At 33.0% G+C, this 19,045-nt stretch overlaps 10 protein-coding genes across 10 annotated transcripts; 6 read left to right on the top strand and 4 right to left on the bottom strand.

Annotated features, from left to right (window-relative positions):
- Window positions 1-43: 43 nt before the first annotated feature.
- pikD (Phosphatidylinositol 3- and 4-kinase family protein) lies at window positions 44-3,356 on the bottom strand (the record flags this gene model as incomplete). Its single annotated transcript, XM_761248.1, has 4 exons — window positions 44-2,370; window positions 2,404-2,534; window positions 2,570-2,915; window positions 2,948-3,356. 4 exons carry the CDS (start codon window positions 3,354-3,356, stop codon window positions 44-46), a joined length of 3,213 nt encoding a protein of 1,070 aa, XP_766341.1.
- Window positions 3,357-3,802: 446 nt separating this feature from the next.
- On the top strand, window positions 3,803-4,422 carry TpMuguga_01g00819 (uncharacterized protein; the record flags this gene model as incomplete). Its single annotated transcript, XM_761247.1, has 5 exons — window positions 3,803-3,947; window positions 3,979-4,060; window positions 4,164-4,217; window positions 4,247-4,313; window positions 4,342-4,422. 5 exons carry the CDS (start codon window positions 3,803-3,805, stop codon window positions 4,420-4,422), a joined length of 429 nt encoding a protein of 142 aa, XP_766340.1.
- Window positions 4,423-4,456: 34 nt separating this feature from the next.
- asnS (tRNA synthetases class II family protein) lies at window positions 4,457-6,650 on the bottom strand. The gene is made up of 12 exons (XM_061305077.1): window positions 6,357-6,650; window positions 5,780-6,324; window positions 5,678-5,749; window positions 5,587-5,646; window positions 5,447-5,557; window positions 5,339-5,401; window positions 5,184-5,309; window positions 5,095-5,151; window positions 4,912-5,060; window positions 4,741-4,878; window positions 4,668-4,709; window positions 4,457-4,636 (listed from the first exon to the last, which is right to left on the bottom strand). Exons 1-12 carry the CDS (start codon window positions 6,619-6,621, stop codon window positions 4,504-4,506), a joined length of 1,761 nt encoding a protein of 586 aa, XP_061161649.1. The 5' UTR covers window positions 6,622-6,650; the 3' UTR covers window positions 4,457-4,503.
- A 98-nt stretch (window positions 6,651-6,748) lies between these two features.
- TpMuguga_01g00817 (Sulfite exporter TauE/SafE family protein) lies at window positions 6,749-8,311 on the bottom strand. Its single transcript, XM_761245.2, has one exon. The coding sequence runs from the start codon at window positions 8,149-8,151 to the stop codon at window positions 6,922-6,924; it is 1,230 nt and encodes a 409-aa protein (XP_766338.1). The 5' UTR covers window positions 8,152-8,311; the 3' UTR covers window positions 6,749-6,921.
- Window positions 8,282-9,807, bottom strand: TpMuguga_01g00816 (uncharacterized protein). Its single transcript, XM_761244.2, has 8 exons — window positions 9,682-9,796; window positions 9,363-9,615; window positions 9,239-9,297; window positions 8,830-9,189; window positions 8,668-8,789; window positions 8,557-8,622; window positions 8,399-8,524; window positions 8,282-8,360 (listed from the first exon to the last, which is right to left on the bottom strand). Exons 1-8 carry the CDS (start codon window positions 9,682-9,684, stop codon window positions 8,312-8,314), a joined length of 1,038 nt encoding a protein of 345 aa, XP_766337.1. The 5' UTR covers window positions 9,685-9,796; the 3' UTR covers window positions 8,282-8,311.
- Window positions 9,808-9,881: 74 nt separating this feature from the next.
- On the top strand, window positions 9,882-12,244 carry PPWD1 (Cyclophilin type peptidyl-prolyl cis-trans isomerase/CLD family protein). The gene is made up of 13 exons (XM_061305076.1): window positions 9,882-9,974; window positions 10,010-10,048; window positions 10,080-10,169; window positions 10,204-10,320; window positions 10,351-10,534; window positions 10,565-10,811; window positions 10,841-11,185; window positions 11,235-11,312; window positions 11,365-11,444; window positions 11,496-11,596; window positions 11,628-11,840; window positions 11,887-12,098; window positions 12,160-12,244. Exons 1-13 carry the CDS (start codon window positions 9,926-9,928, stop codon window positions 12,226-12,228), a joined length of 1,824 nt encoding a protein of 607 aa, XP_061161648.1. The 5' UTR covers window positions 9,882-9,925; the 3' UTR covers window positions 12,229-12,244.
- A 225-nt stretch (window positions 12,245-12,469) lies between these two features.
- Window positions 12,470-14,561, top strand: TpMuguga_01g02255 (uncharacterized protein; the record flags this gene model as incomplete). Its single annotated transcript, XM_761241.2, has 3 exons — window positions 12,470-13,615; window positions 13,649-13,951; window positions 14,026-14,561. The coding sequence occupies exons 1-3, from the start codon at window positions 13,057-13,059 to the stop codon at window positions 14,559-14,561; spliced, it is 1,398 nt and encodes a 465-aa protein (XP_766334.2). The 5' UTR covers window positions 12,470-13,056.
- Window positions 14,562-14,910: 349 nt separating this feature from the next.
- Window positions 14,911-16,145, top strand: TpMuguga_01g00812 (uncharacterized protein; the record flags this gene model as incomplete). The annotated part of the gene is made up of 4 exons (XM_061305075.1): window positions 14,911-14,983; window positions 15,040-15,110; window positions 15,150-15,218; window positions 15,249-16,145. The coding sequence occupies 4 exons, from the start codon at window positions 14,911-14,913 to the stop codon at window positions 16,089-16,091; spliced, it is 1,056 nt and encodes a 351-aa protein (XP_061161647.1). The 3' UTR covers window positions 16,092-16,145.
- A 136-nt stretch (window positions 16,146-16,281) lies between these two features.
- Window positions 16,282-17,371, top strand: coaE (dephospho-CoA kinase). Its single transcript, XM_061305074.1, has 6 exons — window positions 16,282-16,495; window positions 16,554-16,674; window positions 16,705-16,763; window positions 16,795-17,017; window positions 17,051-17,198; window positions 17,230-17,371. The coding sequence occupies exons 1-6, from the start codon at window positions 16,352-16,354 to the stop codon at window positions 17,345-17,347; spliced, it is 813 nt and encodes a 270-aa protein (XP_061161646.1). The 5' UTR covers window positions 16,282-16,351; the 3' UTR covers window positions 17,348-17,371.
- Window positions 17,372-17,539: 168 nt separating this feature from the next.
- Window positions 17,540-18,831, top strand: AGD6 (putative GTPase activating protein for Arf family protein). The gene is made up of 4 exons (XM_761238.2): window positions 17,540-17,833; window positions 17,869-18,370; window positions 18,401-18,526; window positions 18,560-18,831. Exons 1-4 carry the CDS (start codon window positions 17,685-17,687, stop codon window positions 18,785-18,787), a joined length of 1,005 nt encoding a protein of 334 aa, XP_766331.1. The 5' UTR covers window positions 17,540-17,684; the 3' UTR covers window positions 18,788-18,831.
- Window positions 18,832-19,045: the final 214 nt, after the last annotated feature.

The following is a 19,045-nucleotide window of genomic DNA, read 5'->3' as shown; positions in this document are numbered from 1 at the left end:
TGAAAATAAAATGTGTAAAAAATTAACGTGATTATAGTGTGAATTACAAGATTCCGTTTGTGAGCCTCTGATACGTGTCGTACTGGACAGTGGAGAAGCTATTTACCGACGCATCTATCATTTCTGTGATCTTCCTTATACATGCCTCTTCAGATTGGTTGAGCATGAAGCGTTCCTTGAACATCTCAATTGTGTAAGTGGTTCCCGCTAGGAAGCAGGGCATCTTATTAGCTGTGGTCATCATCTCAACCAGGAGAACAACCTCATCCACATGTTTTCTAACCTCCAATAACCCCTTTGTTATGAGAGTCTTGAAGTAAACAAAGTTATCCGAGTTTCCTCCCTCTATAACATCCAAGTACTCCTTGGTGAGCTTGAAAGGTGAAGTTTCAAAGCTGATTAGTTTTCCTGGGAAGTTAGAGAGGCAGAACCCGTAATCGATATGAATCACATGTCCATATGGATCCAGAAGTATATTTCCGTTATGTCTGTCCTTAACTTGAAGAAGATATGATACTATGGAATATGCCGCGTGGCTTTCAATAAAGTTCTTCCTAGCCTCGTAAATGTTAGAGTAAAAGAGCTTCTCGAAAACTGGAGCCAAAGATTCCGCGTTAAATTTCCTCTTGATTACATCCACTGAGTATGTATCGTGGAGGAACTCCATGATTCCTGAGTTTGAGCCTGTAACTAAAATCTCTATTGGTCTTAGCCATAGCGGCAGGTTTGCCTTTGCGAATATTCTTCTAAACGACTCCAAAACCTGGTTTGCCATTTTTTCCTGTCTCAAGTCATCATTTCCCTTAATCACGAAGGCGTGTAGGTCCCACGATTTCAAGTTTCCGTATGGCGACTTTCTTCTTATCTTCTCCTTCTTCTGGTCAAAAGTTTCTGCAAAAACTATTTTCCTAACCTCTTGGGGACTAAGGTTCTTCACGTTTAGTGTTTTAGCATCTCCATCACGTGGCGATTCCTTAGTTGAATCTGAAGACTCCTTGTCTACAGGGGTAGAATCTCTGTTAGAATTTGGAGAGGAATCGCCATTTTGTACTGAGGTATTAGTATCCCCAACTTGATTTGGAGTATTAGTGTCTGGAACTTGGTTTTGAACATGTGTATCTCCGTTTTGTACTGAGTTTGCTAAGTTAGGACTAGTTTCTGATGAATCTGGATCAATTCTTACATAATCGGTATTTTCATTTGACTTGGACTCGCATTCAGACAGAGAATCCACCTCAGTCACTGGGTTCTCATCAGTGTTACTATATGAGCTGTTGGCACTGCTTACTGCGAAAGAATCATCTGAGGTCTGTGACTTTGAGTAGTTGTATGAGGAATCTGTATTCGCTTTATCTTCCACGAAGATGTTGTATCTTTCAAGCGATTCCTGGGGTAGCATATCCAGTGCGTATCGAATGCACTCGAGTGGGTTCTTAATTGCTTCAACCTGTTCTGGCGTTAATAATTCATAGTTTAACAAATCTTTTACTATTGATTCAAACACGTATAAGTCTTTCATTCCCGTTTCTCTATCTTTATTCGAGTTGTAGGATATTAACTCAATATCCTCATCTAAATTTCCCATTTCTACATAAAACACAAAAGGGGCTCTCTTCCTTGAAAAAAAGATCTTAGTCTCACTCTCCACTATTCTTAATATCTGCAAAAGAGCCTGGTCATTATTATGTACTGAGCTATACCCGTTAAGGTTATAGATGTAGTGTTTTTGTGGTTTATTTATATAGTCAAATGGGAGTGAGAGTCCTGTGTAGGCGAAGCTTTCTTCATATGCTGCGACTATGCATCTTCTCAGCAGCATCCACTCGTTTAATGCACTTGCGAATACTCTTAACAGTGGGTCTCTTGCATCTCTCTTAGATTCCGTTGTCAATAGTGACGAGTTTTGCATACACAACTCGACAAAGTTGTTTAACGTGTTAAAATAATTCAGTCTTCTCTGCTTCATCATCAGCTTCTGAAGCTCCAAGTGTAAATCCTGTGTGTAATCTAGTATCGGGTGTGTTTCTAAAACTATCGCGTTCCCTAGTTTTGGGTGTACTCCAACCAACTTTACTTTCGACGTCGGGGTGGACAGCATGAATGTGTTGTGAACTAGTGAGGTTGGGATCTTCGCTCCAAGTAATGAATTTACGTTCGTAAACAAGTTATATAGGTCTGGTTTTTGTGACGTTTTTCTTCTTGAAAACGACTCCAGTAGAAGTCTTCTATCTAATAAACATGGAAATGATGTATTTTCTGAAATTGACATCTCTGAACTTGGCCTGGAGAATGATACTGGCGTAATGAGTTTTGAGTTTACCACTGCCATTTCTGTATCCTGTGTCATCTTCTGCGTCAGTCTATCACATTCTAAAGATAAATTATATGATTTTTAAAAAGTACTTGGGATGTGGTCGTCTATTGCCGCCTGGTAGAACCATGAAAGTTGAAGTGCGAAGTGCATCGACACTGAGGCTTTATCCAATAAAAAGCGATGCAGTGATGATTTTCCATACTTCGATATCGACAATTGACTATAAATTGTTAAGTTATATAGGTATATACTTACCATAATTGTGGCAGGTAAAATGATATCTCTTCGTCTGTGCGTTTCGTGTATAACATGTTTACCAGATATTCGTGTACTCCTGGCTCCTTCTTATGATACAGGTGATACATGTGCATAAATGCGTCAAAATAATCATTTTGATACAGCTCTAGCAAACTTCCGCAATCTACTGTCATTTCCGTTATATCTATTGGATTTTCGCTCGTTCCAAACTGCTGCGACCTTCTTGAGCTTTTCCTTTTTGATCTTTCTGTGGATTCATGTGATTTACTTGAGTGTCTTGATTTTGATGTTTCTGTTCTCTGGCTTGACGATTTTGACCGCGTATCTTTCCCCTTGTGAATATCTAAAAATTATTTATAATCAAATTTAAATTACCTCTAAGGTGCAAGGTCCTTTCAAAGTCGTTAAGGAGAGAATCATCTACTTCCTCCATGCTATGGTTATTCAGTTCATTATTTGTTTCTGACAAGATTACATAGGGCTGATCAGACTCTTCATGTTCATTTGATTCAGCTGAGTTCATGTGTTCGTGTTCTGGTTCATTATTATAGAAATTATGATCAATTTCATGGATTTCTGAACTGACAGCTGTATGGAAGGATAATCCTTCGCAATTTTTTTCAATTTGTTCTTCTAAATCTTCATTTCTTTCTTCTTTTAAACTCGATTGTTCCAGTTTATCATCTTCATGCTCCACGTCTGATGAATGGGTTGTGGATGATGATTCTGGGTTGCGATCAAGTGATTCAGGTGGATTTATATCTTTATTTTCCTCAACTTCCATTTAAAAAATTTATTTGAAATTTATTTGTTTTTAATAAAAACCGAATTGAAATAACATCTGTAATCATCAGAAAAATAAAATGCTAAAATTAATAATGCTATAATATAATTTAAAATGACATTATTCCTTTAAATATATTGAAATATTAATTTAAAAATATAATAAATAATTTTATTTTAAAAAATAACTTTGCTAACTAATTTAAAATAAATTTATTGACACAATATTTATAATCACTATTAATTCGTTTTTATTTTATAATTTCAAAATATTTTTTAAACTAACTGTTATTCATTATTTTAAAATTTTGATTTTAATATTTATTTATATTTTTCATTGATAAAATTTCCTTATTTTCCGGGTTTCCTTTAAATAATTTTCTCCAGTTTCCATTATAAACAATTCTTTATTATTTTCCTTATTTTAATTATTATTTTATGTATTGAATGCATTTAATCATGGATTTTCCTTCAAATTCCTTTTCATTATCTTACAATAACTTATTTGATCCAAGCAATTCTGAAAACTACTTTACACAAAATCAAAATTCCACTAGGAACAATTTATCTGATAGTTTTCTTTCCAGAAATCGTATACTTATTAACTAACGTATCATTTATAGAGAGTCCTTTCACTAATCAATATAAAACTTTTAACACAGACCCAGTTGATTCTTTCAACTTCTCAAGGATGCTCCCTCCTAGGTTACACTTTTATCTCAATAAACTTATTATTTACTAGTAACGAGTGTTTCCGGTCCAATACACGTATATAGAGTGCACTTTTATATTACTAATTTATTTACAGAATGAACAATCTAATGCATGATTTCCTTAACAAATCTTTAAAAATGAAAGACTGGTATACTAACTTCATATAAATATAATTAGTCTATCCATTGATGAGGAGCTTTCCCTAATCGAGAACATAATTAATCAACAAAAAGCCTTGGCAAGTGTATGTCCATACGATTTATTATGATTAGGTTTCAGATAACATGCCATTTCTGGAACTGGTAGATGAAACAACTACTGGTTTCAACGAAAAGATGAAATTATACAAATAATTCCAAAGATAATAGTACACATTCCATTAATATACTTCCACTAATATATTATAAATGTTAGGCCATAATATACATTAAATATTAAACTTTAGTCACTGGAAATGGTGTTACATCTCTGATGTTTTCCTTCATCGTCATCAACATTACCAGTCTATCAAATCCTATCCCAAATCCTCCATGAGGTAAATAAACGTTCTTTCTCAGATTCAAGTATCTAAAGAACCGTTATTAATAATTTAAACTACTTTTCATAGTCTTCTCCACTAATTTTCCTTTCGTTCACCTTCCTACATAATGTTATATTTTTACATTCAATACCTTTTCAAAACTTCATATTCATGTTCTCTAATAGAGCCTCCTGCTATTTCATATCCAAATGGCGCCAATATATCAAAATTTTCTACTGTATTCTTTAAATTCCCACTCTCAACAGATTTATCAGTTCCACTACTAGACCTATATTCATTTTTAATATATAACTGATATTACTTCATGTAAAAAGGTGTTATGGATTCTGGAAAGTTGGCGATTGCGATAATATCATTGGGAAAATATTTAAGAAGTCTTCTTTCCTGAGGTTCAGAAAGTCTCTTTCCCCATTCAAACACCTTATCTTGTTTATCCAATCCAGAATTGGTCTAAATTAATGAATAGTGAAATTTTGTATTATACCTCATTTAGAATCCTTACTGCATCTTCATATGTTATCATTTTTATATTAGCATTTGACTACAAATCAATTAAATGCTTCTAAGAGGTACCAAATGAACTAAAAAGTCTTTGTATTTATCATTAAAATTGTTCAAATATTTTACATAGTCTTCATGATTTTGAAGTATATATGTTGCACACCCCCTAATCAACTCTTGAATCAAGTTAATCATTCCCTATAAATTATAATAGAACTAATGTGTACCGTTAATGTGGCATCTGGAATTTCAGCTTCGATCATCCAAAACTCATTTGCATGTCTTATAGTCTACACAATTAAGGTTAATATTGATGAAAACAAGTCAAAACTAACATCTGATCTTTCACCTCTAAATGAAGGCCCTACTTTCCAAACTTTCCCTAAACCATAGCAGGCAAACTCCAATTCCATTTGTCCAGTTGAACTCAAATTTACAGGGATATTCTATAAATTAAATAATTGATGGTAGATACCTTTTCTGTATTTTCATAACTATCATAATCCGAGTTTGTTCCAATGCATGGTGATTTTAGCTAAATTGTTTTTATTACTCAGGCAACTTACGGTTAGCGGTGCCAGATTTTCACAATTCATGAGAGTTAAACAGGGCGTATCCACCTCAGTGAACTTATTACTCTAAACATTAAAATTTTAATTTAAACCTACTGTGAAAAATTGGTGAATATATGATTTTATAGCACTTCTAATGGCGATAATTGAACGGAACTGTTTATTTCTAAATCTAAAATGTGTATATTTTCTCAGATATTCGTCAGAGTATTCTATATTTGGGATAACTGGATTTTCCAAGTCATCTTCAGAATATTTGTGTATTTTTAGCTTATGTTCTGGATTATTGTGATTAATGTACAAATCGAAGTCTGATAGTGATCTTTCGGAAGGAACTCCTCTTCTTCTGTCCATTGTTCCTACTGCATAGAGATGATCTCCGTTTTTCAGCGATTCTAATTCCTTAAAATTATTAGCTTGATTCACTACAATCTGTAAATTTGCCAGTGTTGAGCCGTCATTGATGTCAATAAAGTATAGGTTTTGCGAGTTTATACGTCTAATTTCCTGCACAAACCCTCTGGTATTGACTGTAAACGGCACACCTATTGGTGTGTTGGATTCTTTAGACTTATTTAAGCGTTGAATTAAGTCTGAAATTGTGACAAAATTTTCTTCTAAAGATTTTGTGGTTTTACAATCTAAGTGTTAAATGACAAATATAGAATCAAACCTGTTGAAGTGCGAACATTATCAATAGAATCCAATTTACTTATCTCGTGGGATTGAAAGGAGCTAGGAACAACAAACCCATCTAAATATTCATCACATTGGTTAAAGTTGCCATTTAAAGAGTTAGTTTTATGGAAATTATAAGAAACAAATGATGTGTTTAATCTATTATACAAACTTGAGCGGAATCCTGATACCAAGGAAAACAGTTGTATAAAAACCAAGAAATTTACATATATTTTACAAAAAATGGTTATAATAAACATAATACTATATATTTACATTTATATATAATGAATATTAAAGTGAGTTAACACATTGTTATTGTATAACACACCATAAACTTCTAACTACGAATCATTTAACAAATATAAATAAATATATTATAAAATATAAATGTTCATAACAAATTTACATATTAAAATCTCCATTTAAACGAACAAATTTCTCGTTAAATCACGTGTATTAAAATCTCTATTCCTTTTTTCGGAAAAAACGCAGATATTTTAACCTACTTGGCTGTGAATTTTAAAATGTTTGAAGTGACAAAATTTTGTAATTTAGTATTAAATCGCCCATGTTACAATGATGGATGAAGTGCAATATATAAGAAGAGTGACGTTTATAAATAACCTTGTGATTTTGTCCTGAATAACGGACCTTATGAAAAATAATGATAGAGAAGTACCTAACAATGATCCACAGACTGGAGGTATAACCATTTCTCGGGATAAGTCTATTTTGAAACTAAATCTCGATAGCGTCGCTATCGACATTGACATTGTCAGCAAGTTAGACGTAGCCGAGCAAGAAAGTGGTGGAACATTTAGGTATTGCAATAGGGGAACAAGGAATATCCCTGAGCCGATTCCTATTGCGCCTGACATGAATCCAGAGAAAAACGCTACCATTGTATTTAATAAAATAATGTGTATTCCCTCTTCAAAGAATTTCCTAATCTTGCTTTCCTTTTTTTCTTTTACTTGGCTTTCTTCGTCGCTGTCAGAGTCCGTTGTCTCGTCATATTCTTTTGATAACCTGAATGACATCCTCAACTTGATTGAAAAATATACTCCAATTGTGCAGAGCAAAACTAATATAGGAATCGGCGTGAAAGAGTCTTCAAATCTCACGGCTATATAGTACAATATGATACAAAATAAAATTATTGCGAGTGAAATGGACCTCATTTTAATTGTATGTAAACTAGAGTTACTGTATGGCTCGAGAATATGTGATATGAAATTTTTGCTAACGACTTCAGCATTTGAATTTTCTATAGTAGGAGTTTCAAAATTTTTAGATTCCGGTTGGAAATTTAGCTTATTTTTGCGATTTTTATATATTAAATACAACTTTAAAAATGTGACTAACATGGAGAAGGCAACTGCAGATGTGAGTAAGATCTTGAGGTGTCTCTTTGCGAAAAAGTGGAACCTGGTTCCCAAGTTTGTACCTACTATACATGATGGAACCAGGGAAGCAGCTAAAACGAAGTAAACCCTTGGGGGCTGGACTGTTTTAGGTGTTAAATCAGAATGCGATTCTTCATCAGATTTGTATTTACTAGACTTTATTAACAAATATGCATCATTGCATATATGGTATGTTGTTCCTATAAAAGAGGTTATTAGGATTGAAATCTTTGACAAATACACTCCAAGAGCGACATCATGGTATAGTAATCCTAGAATTGGGACGTAGAGCAGTCCCCCTCCAGTTCCGATGGACACTGAGAGGGATGAGACTGCACATACTACTAGAAATGAATATAGGCAGGTGGAGTTGAACTCCATTTAGTAAATCGCCAACATATCTCAATTTTTGTGTGTTGGGATATTGAAATGACAAAATAATAGAAAAAACTAAGAAAATTGCTATTGTACATTAAATATAGACTAATTTTATTTTCAAATGTATTAATTTATTAAAAAAGATTAGTTAAGTTATAACAAATTATAGAATCTGATCAGGCAGCAATGATTTCGAATATAGTGTTGCCAATCTAAAAAAAAGTTGATCTTACATTCATAATTTAGAAACCTTTTAGTTGTTATTTTCCCCAGCGTTTTTCTTTTCTTTCCGTGGACTTCTATGTTTTTTAAATCATAATAAAAATTCCCCTCGGATTTTTTCAAGGATTCTATCATTTCGTATGGTTTTCCATACCTAAACGTTTAAAATATTTTATTTTGATTTACTTTTTCATTAGTTCGATAGCTTCGGTTTTGCCTATGTTCGGCACTTGCAGAAGCTGGGACATCCATCTATGATTCGTTATTAAGCGGTTTGGAAGGTGTATATAAACGTACATTTTTTTGATCAATTCCGGTTCATCATTTAGCTTCTGGTTATTTTTAGATTTAAATTTTGTAGTTCTCCTTCTTGAATAGCTGGCCCTCAGAGACTTAGCAGAGAGAGAGACGATATTTGCCTAACAATTATGGTTTATTAGTTAGTGAATGCGATCATACCAGGTCTCCATTATCATCAGTTTCAAATGTATCAATATTGTGGTAGACTAATAAGTAAGTTCCAAGCTCATTTACGGTTGAAGATAGCGATTGGTTGTCCTTTTGGACTCCTTTTGATGATCTCGGAAGGCTGCCTTGATTTGTCAACAATAAATCTTTTATTCCATGATTCACCAAAACAAACTTTATCTTTTGATTATGAACCTTGAATCGGTCCATTATCCCAGAAATATATGATTTAATATCTTCTAAACCCTTCGTTTTGAAAATTTGGGTAGTAAGAACTATAAATACTATTGCAACTCCCATCACGGAGTCATTAAATCCTTCATCATTTAGTTCATATTTAGGGCTTGAATACTGCTTAATATTTAGTTTTATAATTAGGCAGATTATATAAGAAACTCACCGGGCTGAATGACCTGAGAGGCGATATGTCAATTATTTTATCTTCTGGTGAATCCACGTCTGTAAATTATATATTGTAAATTTATTTAACAATATATTTTGTATAATAATATAGAAATCAATACCCGTTGGTCTCTTTGAAAATGATATGTCAGAATGTGTAAGGTAAGGTAAATTTGCTGTTAAAACTATCACATCATTAAGATGGCGGAATGATCTGTAAACATCATCCGGGAGTAAGTTATCATAATTGTCAATAAAGTACTCGAAATCACCAGATATAAATACTTCATGTTGTTTAATTAGAGATTTTAAATTACTAAAGGATTCTGAAAGTTTTGAAAACCAAATTCCGATACGCAAGTCCCTTTGAGAATCCTAAAAATTTTTAATGTTATTGATTTAATTAAAAAGGTGATATGAATTGTTAAGAAAGATTCTTACCATCAATGGAAACAAAATATAATATTCTTAAAAATTAAATGAAAACTATCATTTTACTTAGATATTTAATTTAGTTTAATTTGAATGTGTAAAATAATATTAAAGAAGTAATTAGTTTTTACTATTTAATTATTGTGCTATGATCAGGAATAAGAAATTGAAGACCCATATATTTACTATTGTTAACATAAATTTGTAATATTTGTTTAATATTAAAATTTAACATTATTTTTGTAATTTATATATGCCTAACCCAGACGAAGGCTCAGAATCTTCTAGCGAAGATGAATACGGTACTTATATTTAAATTTATAATAAATACTTGTAGGACCAGCCCCTATTCCAGCACCAAAAAAGAAAAAGAAGGGTAATTTAATAAATTTATAAATCTTCTTTAGTTGAGTTCGATGATTCCTTCTATTTAAGCCACTTCCCGTTTGCAAATTTTTATAGCAGAAGCTATACACATAGAACATTCGTAAAACATGGTACTACCTAATAGATTACTTAACAATAATTTAGTTGTTTCAAGCCAAACAACCCGTTACATAGCAACGGGTAGTGATGATGGATGCATTAAGTTCTGGTACTACGATACAGATGGAGTTCAGTTTGTAAAACATTTGACTGCACATACAAGTATTATACTAAACTGATAAGTTATTATAGGCTCCATAATACAGATGAGATCTTCACTAGACGGACTTCACCTAGGTTGTATCTCGTACGATAAGACTTATAAACATATCGACTTCCAGTCGTTTGACCTTGTAAACATAATAAAACTTGAATTTGTACCCATTTGTCTGGAGTTTATAACATCAGAAACGTCGCCACATCCAGTTGTTTCAATGTAAGAGTTTAAGTTTATCAATTGCTTTAGATTAAATTCAAACCAAGAAGTACACATTTTTAAGCCTACACTTCAATCGACGATGGTCCAGAAGTTTGAAATCGGAACAAAAAGTCCACACATCATGCTTTTTAACCCAAAAGCTGGAGTGTGCTTGACGGCAAACAGGTTAGGGGATGTAGATTTGTACGATGTGGAAACATTTAAGTTCCCCAAATATTCAGAAGAATTCAGAGTGAGAATGAAGAGTGATACAGATTTATATGAAATAAGAAAGGTAAAAACAAAATCATTATAAAATTTTAGTATAATACTCATGTTGTGTCAATGTGTTTATCGCCAAATTTCAACCTAGTAGCAATGTATTGCCATGATGGCATGATAAGAATATTCCGATTCGCAACAATGAAGCTATTCAGAGTTTATGACGAGACAGTAACAATGTACTCAGTGGCGCAGACTGACCCAAATCAGTCCATTTTACACTTTGATCCAGCAGATTTCTTGAGAAGACAGTCAATTGAGAACGAAATAAACAAAGCAGGAAAAGATGAGGGGGAATACATGAATTTGTTATTTGACTCTTCCTCAAATTATCTAATATACCCATCTATGCTAGGAGTGAAGATTGTGAATATAGTAACTAATAAGGTAAGAATTGAATAATAAGTGTTGAATGTTGATGTTAACAATATTTTAGTTGGTGAGAGTGATTGGTAAATCAGAAGCGTCTTTAAGGTATATGAAAATATCTCTATTACAACATGTATTGGATAAGGTGTGTTTATTTGGTTTAAAATTTTAATAATTCTCTTTAATTTTGTTATTAGAAACGTTATAAGCCGTCAATTGACTCAAACGATGATGTGTTGCCGCCAATATTGATAACGACATCATTTCAAAAGTCAAAGTAATGAATATTTATATTAATTTTTGAATTCATAAATAAATAATTTTTTAGAATATATATTTTCACCGAGAAGGATCCAGACGATGAAGAAATGGAGACAAGAGATGTATATAGTGAGCAGCCCACCGAGGGGGAGAAGGGCGAAAAAACAGGTATTTTCCCCTGAGAATTTTAATTTTTCAGTTGTCGACAAGGGAGGAAAGCTGGCTAAGGAGGCGATAATTCATACAAATAAGGGTGATATTCATGTAAAGTTATTTTTGAATGAGTGCAAAAAGACAGTGGAGAACTTCACAGTCCACTCACTAAACGGATATTATAACGGGTGCACTTTCCACAGAGTTATAAAAAATTTTATGATCCAGGGAGGAGATCCAACAGGAGATGGAACAGGAGGTAAATAATTAAAATTTTTATCGTAAAATGATATAAAATTTTATAGGAGAGTCGATTTGGGGCAGCGAGTTTGAAGATGAAATACACCCGTCACTGAAGCACGACAGACCATTCACGCTGTCAATGGCAAACTCAGGCCCAAATACTAATGGATCCCAATTTTTCATAACGACAGTCCCTTGTCCCTGGTTAGATGGAAAGCACACAGTATTCGGAAGAGTGACGAGCGGAATGGAAATAGTACAAACAATAGAAAAGGTAGGAATATACAAAACAACACGTAATTTTTTAAATAAAGATTCACCTCACACACACATAGGTTCCGACAAACAAGGACGATAAGCCATTAACAGATGTCATCATAGTAAACATTAAGCCCATAATGTAATGTAATATAATTTTAACTTTTTTATTTATATTCATAATAAATAATGATAATATAAAAGGAGATAAATTTTTTTCTAAAATTGGACACCCAGAAATCTGTTCTTTTATCAAAATTTTTTAATTCATCCACCATCTACAGACAAGATCTATATATTTCTGATCATTGCAGCAGCAACGACACACCATCAGAAAATTTCCAGTTGTTTTCGCCTGTCATTAGTTTAAATCATTTCAGAGATATTAATTATTAGATTTTATTATATTTATATTAAATAACTTTTCTTTTCTTTAAATTTAATATATACAAAAAATTACATTTGTCAATTCCATATCGCTGGAGTTTTTTATTTTTCAATTTTCAAAAAATTAGATTTATTAGCAAACAAATGAAAACTCCTTGATCTTATTTGTTTTAGTTGTTTAAAGTTTTATTTTTATCCCATTTAATTCGTTTTTTAATCCGAAATTTGAAGTCGTATATTATGCCTCCCCTCAGAAGTAATGAAGTTGACACCTGAAAGATAAAAACAGAAAAAAATCATTTTTGATAGTTCAAAACCAAATCTAACAGTAAAGTAAAGGCTCCTTTAGTTTAGAGGAATTCAAACATAAAATTTTAAAAATAGTAACGTAATACGTTTTTCAAGCCAATAAGAACAAAATTGGATGCCAGATTGTCAAGAAATCAACTTGACAATCTAAAGTAGTTCTACTTTCGTAAATTCTATTCTCAATGCAGTTTTGTAAAATATTCAATATCGATCGTAAATCACAAATCATATTGTAGTATAAAAACATTAACTGAAAACAAGTTAAGATTCAAGCAAAAATGCCAATACTTAGCGAAGAGGATTTGGAAAGATTCCGAACAAAAGTGTGCACTCTGGCCTCTTCTATGAAGTGTGACTTTGGGGTGGAAAGGTGTAATTACTCGCATAACCTGTACTGGGCACGTAGATGCCCATTCTACCTGAGAGATTCATCAATACTAAGATACATACCGCAATGCTGCCCAGACGTCGAGCTGGGCGAAGGAACCACAGTAATAAGAAACTCGTGCCCAAGAGGAAACAACTGTTCGTTTGCACATTCATACGAGGAGATACACTATCACCCACTGGTGTATAAAACTGAAGTGTGCAAAGATTACAGGTTGGGCAAATGCAAGACGTACTACTGTCACCTGGTCCACGGGTTGGCAGAATACAGAGTACCGAAACAATACGTGCTACCGAAGAAGGTCGGCCTCGACATTCCGGAGTTCGCACACGTGAGAATGGTGGACAACATCAAGTCAATCACCTCAGGAAACGTCTCAGTAGGCTGTTTCCAGAAGGAAAAGGGCGCCAAAGCCCTGGAAAAGACATTGAGCAAGTTAGAAAGTAAAGGTAAGAAACAAGGAATTAAAGAACCGACTGTAGATTTGTATGACTCTGGTAACATTAAATCATGGTCATCAATCAAGTGGAAAAACAAATCAACAGAAAAGGACCACTTGCTACCAAATAACACTGACTTGATCAATGGAGGGATATGCAAGGATGGAAGTTGTAAAAGAGACATAAAGAGCACTATAACAAACAACTTTGGAAATACTGCTGAAGGAATGGAAACTGAATCATTTAAAAGCATCAACTCAATTGACAACAACAACCAGAATTGCGAAAACGACCCGATCTATGAGTGGTACAAGTTAATATCAATGCCAAAAGTAGATTACACAGGTAATTGAAAAGAAAATTTTCTAAAATAGTTAACTAAATGTATATAAAATAATAATAAATTAATTAATTCCCAGATGACAACATGAGTGAAAGGAACTGCTCGATCCTCAAGTTGTACGACAAACACATAGGGAACAATCTGAACGAGTTCAACAACCTAAGCATCTACAATAACGGATTGAATCCCTACAATGACCATTACGATAATGACTTAAATGTATATGAACAGGACAACAACGTCAACTATGAAAATGATAAGAGAAATGAGTCATTGGTGACAAGAAATGTAAACATGTGGAATGACTCAAACATCACTCGAATCATTGAATCAAACGATAATGCTATTGGAACAGTATCAAGTATCATGGGCGATTCATACCAAAGCTACGAAGATGTATTCCAATCCTCCGATTTGGCCTCAAGCATCAACTCGATTAGCCAGGATGATATCTACTCGAATGTGTTTAACCAGTGTGAGGTTATTAAGAAAAACTGCAGAGAATCTATCCAAAACAAAATCAAGTGGTCAACTGTGGTTGACGAGTGTACGAAACTGCTCAATCTAGTAATTGATGCAAACCAGCAACCTCAGGATAAGAAGGAAGAGTAGAAATAACCCACTTACAACAGAAACACATTCAATATATGTACTTATTAATGTTTCAAGAGTAATTATGTGATACCATAGAATAGATAAAGGTTTCAGAAGGGTACTGTTGTTAAAGAATTGAATAGGTGATGTAAAAAATAATTCGAAGATTGGACTGTTTTATTTGGAAAATCGTAATTATTAAAATTAATGAAAGAGTCTTATGAATGGAATAAAAAATGTTTTAATGTGTTAATATTTAGAGCTTTAATTTTGTGCACTATTACAACTAAGGAATCATAATATACGTTTCAAATTCAAATTAAAAAAATAAAAGTTAATATGTTTTAAATATTATATATATTATATCATGTTTAAAAAGAGGGATTTATCTTCTTTGAAGAATCGCAAATCAGAAGAATTGGAAGATAATGAGGAAACAGGTAATTATTTGTTTATTTTACATTTATTTAAAGTTTTTGTATAAAATTATTTTTAGAACACAAATTAAACGCATCGGGAAATGTTAAATTGTTCAAAAAAAGAACAATTTCGAAGATTTGTGTAACGGTATGGATTCAATATTCAATGAATCATTAATTATTTCAGAGTAATCAAACAAACCCTAATGGAAAGAAGGATTTTATACCATCAGACTCAAATATAGTTGATTTACTGGTATTTAACCTAATAATAATCTTGATTTAGTCGAATGATGAGCCAATTAACAGAGCCACGTCAACATACGAAATAGATACTGATAGGTCCATGGACCACAGAAGCATACTGGAAAGGAACCTGGAAATAGGTAATAAAATACTTGCTGGAGAACTTGAACCTAATATATATCGAGGTAAAGGGGCCTACAAGCCAGTGATGAACGTTAAAAAGGATAGTATAGCGGCATCAAAATACACTGGACTATATGGACCAGTGAGAGCATCAGCAACAAACGTGAGAACAACTCTTCGTATCGACTATCAACCAGATATTTGCAAAGATTATAAAGAAACAGGTTATTGCGGATTTGGCGATACCTGTAAGTTTCTACATGATAGAAGTGATTATAAATCTGGCTGGCAACTAGAGAAGGAATGGGAGGAAGAACAGGCGAAAAAAAGATTAAAAATGCAGAAAAAACTAGATAGGTGGCATAAGAAAATGCAGTCGAATTCAAAAGGTGATAACGATGAGGAGGAGGATGACTCGGAAGATTTAGAAGATTCTGATTCATCGTGCTCAGATTCAGATGACTCAGAATCCTCAGAAAGTTGCTGTGAAGAAGTGGATGAAAAGGTGAAAAAACTATTCAAATTCAAAGCTAAAGGCCTAAAGATACCGTTCTGTTGCTTGTCATGCAAAAAACTATGGAAAACTGATATGAACCCAGTAGTAACATCATGTGGGCATTATTTCTGTGAGAGGTGCATAATTGAGGCCTATTCTACAGATATGAAGTGCCCAAAATGTAAAGTAGTTCAAGATGGGATCATGAATAAAGCCAGCGCCGTTGAAAAATTGTTAGAATCAATGAATACCAGTGAAGCATAATTATTTATTGTATAATATTTGGAATAAACACACATGAGCCAAATATAAAATTATCCAAATTTTAAAATGAGTTATAATGTTTTAAAATCAATTTTTAGCTAATTTATAACATTTATGAGTTCTAGTTTCGGGTATAAAAATAGTGCCGAATATAAACGTGATTTTGACAAAGCTCAATTGATAAATTTTGAAATGAGTTTTATTTAGCTTGGTCGAATATCAACTAATATTTTTTAAACAATTTGTGTTTGGAGCATTTGATGGATAGAAGTATAACAATTCTTCTGGATGTTTTCATACTCCTATCCCTTATTCCATTCACTATTTACCTCAAAAAATTGTGTTATAATCGCAATCGTTGCATTAATAAGTATTTTTTCCTTCTATTAATCTTTGCAATATTGGTATGTTGTCAAAAAATGTTATCCATGAGTAAATAACCAACAAATAATGTTGTTTTAGGCATCGTTATCATTTAAAAATATTTCTTATGGATTTATCGGTATATTTTTCAGCGTATTAGGAAGAAGGTTATGTATTCCAGCAATAACAGGGGGAATAGGTGCTGGAAAGACTACTTTGGGTATTTTGTTTGTTATTTATGGACTTTTAGGGAAATTTTTAAATTTACAAGGGTTTTATGTAATTGATTCCGATAGTATAGGACGTCAAGTAAGGTAATATTGGTTTAAAATTTGTATAGTTTCTGGTACCTGGCACAGTAGGATATAGAAATCTAGTAAGAAGTTTTGGGGAGATTATTTTAAAAGATGATGGACAAATAGACAAGGCAGTTTTAAGAGAGATTGTTTATAATGACAAATCTAAGCTCAACATGCTTAACAAATGTTTACATACACACATTATATACAAAATAGTCTGGGAAGTTGTAAAATATAAGATTCTAAAGTGGAAGGAATTGTTAGGTAATAAAATTAATATAAATAATTGATTTATAGTAATAGAGGTGCCGCTACTTTATGAAACACATCTATCATGGGTGTGCGCGCCAATAATAGTATGTTCAGCAAGCGAGGAAACTAGACTGCAAAGGTGTCAGACTAGAAATTCAGAAATATCCAAGGATATTTATATAAATATAATGAAGTAAGTCCATAGAGTTAATGTAAAAACATAGGTCACAAACGCCTTACGATAAGTTGTTGGACTGGGGAGATGTAATAATTGAAAATGAATCAACGCTGGAAGATTATTATAAAAGCGCTCAAGTACTCATGGAAGAGTTCCTCTTGTAAACTGTATAGTAATTTGCTTTAAAATTGCACATTTTCACGTTTCATGTTCAGTTAATAAGGATTTATAAAATTTAAAATTAAAACATATTAATAGATGTAAATTAGTTAGTAGTGTAAAATAAAATGGTACAATAAAGGCGCATGGGTCAACAATAATATGCCTCACACTTTCAAGATTTGGTATAACTGCCAGTTCATTTATATTTTTGTAAATTAAATTTTTAATTAAATACAATTTTTATTTCTAAGGTTTTAAAGTTGATCATTGGATTAAACTATCGTCTGAAGTTTATTAAAACTTTTTAATCGTACAATATTTAACTAAAAGCCTGTAAAAATGGCCGAAGGCAAAGAAATTATTCACCTCCACGAATTACTGGCCATTGAAAGTAATAACGTTTGTTTTGATTGCGGATCAGTTGGTCCAACATGGGCATCTTTATCTCACGGAAGTTTCATATGTCTTACATGCTCGGGAATCCATAGGTAATTAGTTATAATTTTAAAATATTTAAATTTAGGGGATTTGGGCTTCAAATTAGCTTCGTGAAGAGCATTACGATGGATTCGTGGACCTCTAGGCAGCTTCAATACATGAAACACGGTGGAAACGCCAATTTAAAGGCATTTTTTGACGAATATAAGATAATGGATTTGCCAATAACATCCAGATATAAAACAGAAGGAGCAGCTTACTACAGAAGACGCCTAAGAGCAATTGTCGATGGAACTCCAGTGCCCCCAGCACTTGATCCTGTTGTGGCATTGCAGCCTGAATCCCAAATGTCTGACTACTATACAAACACATCAACAGAATCAGAGTCTAACCCCGGAGAAACAAAGAAAAATTATTCGAAAAAGAAGTTGCCATACTCATCAAATTTGATCCACTCAGATGTATTTAATTCTCTAGGAACCACATTCGGGTCTTTCGTTCAAACAGCCTGCGCTAACGCAGAAAGAGCAGTATCAGATATACAGTCAAGTCAGGTTTTTGATAACGCGAAAGGAGTATTTGAAAGTGTTAGTTTAAATTTTATAATAAATTATTAGGGGAAAGTGTGGTTCAAAGATAAAAGTAAGAAATTAGCCTCCCAAGTACAGGACCCGGAATGGTGGGAAGATAAAGAAGCAAAAGCAAAAGTAGGAGCACAGAAGTTCGCAAACCAATTATCACACGTACATCAACAACTTTATAATTTAATGTTTTAGGCAGCAAATAACGCATCGGAATGGTTCCAAAGGCTTGTTACAGGAATACCACCCACCCCTACCTCTCCACGCACAACATTTGAGGATTCTGGTTTTGCCGCCAGCAGTGGACCGCACAGTAATCCGGTAGGTGTGAGTGGAGGAGCATCACTTTGGAACAGCCAACCGAAGGATTTTGACGAAACAGATCCCCTAATGAGTCATTTTAAGAAACCTAGCTTCAAGTGATTTTGTACCCTTTAAAACTTTACATATAAATATCTTTATCATTATACTTTATACTCATTTTAATTACTGTTCTTGTCAGATTCCTGATATTACAATTGCTTTAAGTTTATTATTATTGTAAATTTACGGTAATCTGTTGAATTAAGGTGTGAATAGTCTTGGTTAATATGAGGTGAATGTTATTCCTAGATATCAAGGAGTGGAAATCAATTTTGATTAATTTGTATTAAATCTATATATACTAATAATTTATATTGG

Source organism: Theileria parva, chromosome 1, assembly GCF_000165365.1.
Source record: "Theileria parva strain Muguga chromosome 1, complete sequence, whole genome shotgun sequence".
Taxonomy (NCBI): domain Eukaryota; phylum Apicomplexa; class Aconoidasida; order Piroplasmida; family Theileriidae; genus Theileria; species Theileria parva.
Note: the sequence above shows the minus strand (reverse complement) of the source record. Positions and strands in the feature narration are given on the sequence as shown.

What these genes read in the sequence shown, in the direction of transcription:
- asnS (XM_061305077.1), bottom strand. Translation starts at nt 6,621, where the DNA reads ATGTTTATTATAACCATTTTTTGTAAAATATATGTAAATTTCTTGGTT. An exon ending in ATATTCACCAATTTTTCACA is followed by an intron (nt 5,750 to 5,779) that starts GTAGGTTTAAAT and finishes TTTAATGTTTAG; the next exon opens with AGTAATAAGTTCACTGAGGT. An exon ending in ATAACACCTTTTTACATGAA is followed by an intron (nt 4,879 to 4,911) that starts GTAATATCAGTT and finishes AAATGAATATAG; the next exon opens with GTCTAGTAGTGGAACTGATA.
- TpMuguga_01g00817 (XM_761245.2), bottom strand. Translation starts at nt 8,151, where the DNA reads ATGGAGTTCAACTCCACCTGCCTATATTCATTTCTAGTAGTATGTGCA.
- TpMuguga_01g00816 (XM_761244.2), bottom strand. An exon ending in CTCTCAGGTCATTCAGCCCG is followed by an intron (nt 9,190 to 9,238) that starts GTGAGTTTCTTA and finishes AATATTAAGCAG; the next exon opens with TATTCAAGCCCTAAATATGA. An exon ending in GCTATCGAACTAATGAAAAA is followed by an intron (nt 8,525 to 8,556) that starts GTAAATCAAAAT and finishes TTAAACGTTTAG; the next exon opens with GTATGGAAAACCATACGAAA.
- PPWD1 (XM_061305076.1), top strand. Translation starts at nt 9,926, where the DNA reads ATGCCTAACCCAGACGAAGGCTCAGAATCTTCTAGCGAAGATGAATAC. An exon ending in TAGAACATTCGTAAAACATG is followed by an intron (nt 10,170 to 10,203) that starts GTACTACCTAAT and finishes ACAATAATTTAG; the next exon opens with TTGTTTCAAGCCAAACAACC. An exon ending in TACAACATGTATTGGATAAG is followed by an intron (nt 11,313 to 11,364) that starts GTGTGTTTATTT and finishes TTTTGTTATTAG; the next exon opens with AAACGTTATAAGCCGTCAAT.
- coaE (XM_061305074.1), top strand. Translation starts at nt 16,352, where the DNA reads ATGGATAGAAGTATAACAATTCTTCTGGATGTTTTCATACTCCTATCC. An exon ending in TATTAATCTTTGCAATATTG is followed by an intron (nt 16,496 to 16,553) that starts GTATGTTGTCAA and finishes ATGTTGTTTTAG; the next exon opens with GCATCGTTATCATTTAAAAA. An exon ending in CCGATAGTATAGGACGTCAA is followed by an intron (nt 16,764 to 16,794) that starts GTAAGGTAATAT and finishes AAATTTGTATAG; the next exon opens with TTTCTGGTACCTGGCACAGT.
- AGD6 (XM_761238.2), top strand. Translation starts at nt 17,685, where the DNA reads ATGGCCGAAGGCAAAGAAATTATTCACCTCCACGAATTACTGGCCATT. An exon ending in ACATGCTCGGGAATCCATAG is followed by an intron (nt 17,834 to 17,868) that starts GTAATTAGTTAT and finishes ATTTAAATTTAG; the next exon opens with GGGATTTGGGCTTCAAATTA. An exon ending in TCGCAAACCAATTATCACAC is followed by an intron (nt 18,527 to 18,559) that starts GTACATCAACAA and finishes TTAATGTTTTAG; the next exon opens with GCAGCAAATAACGCATCGGA.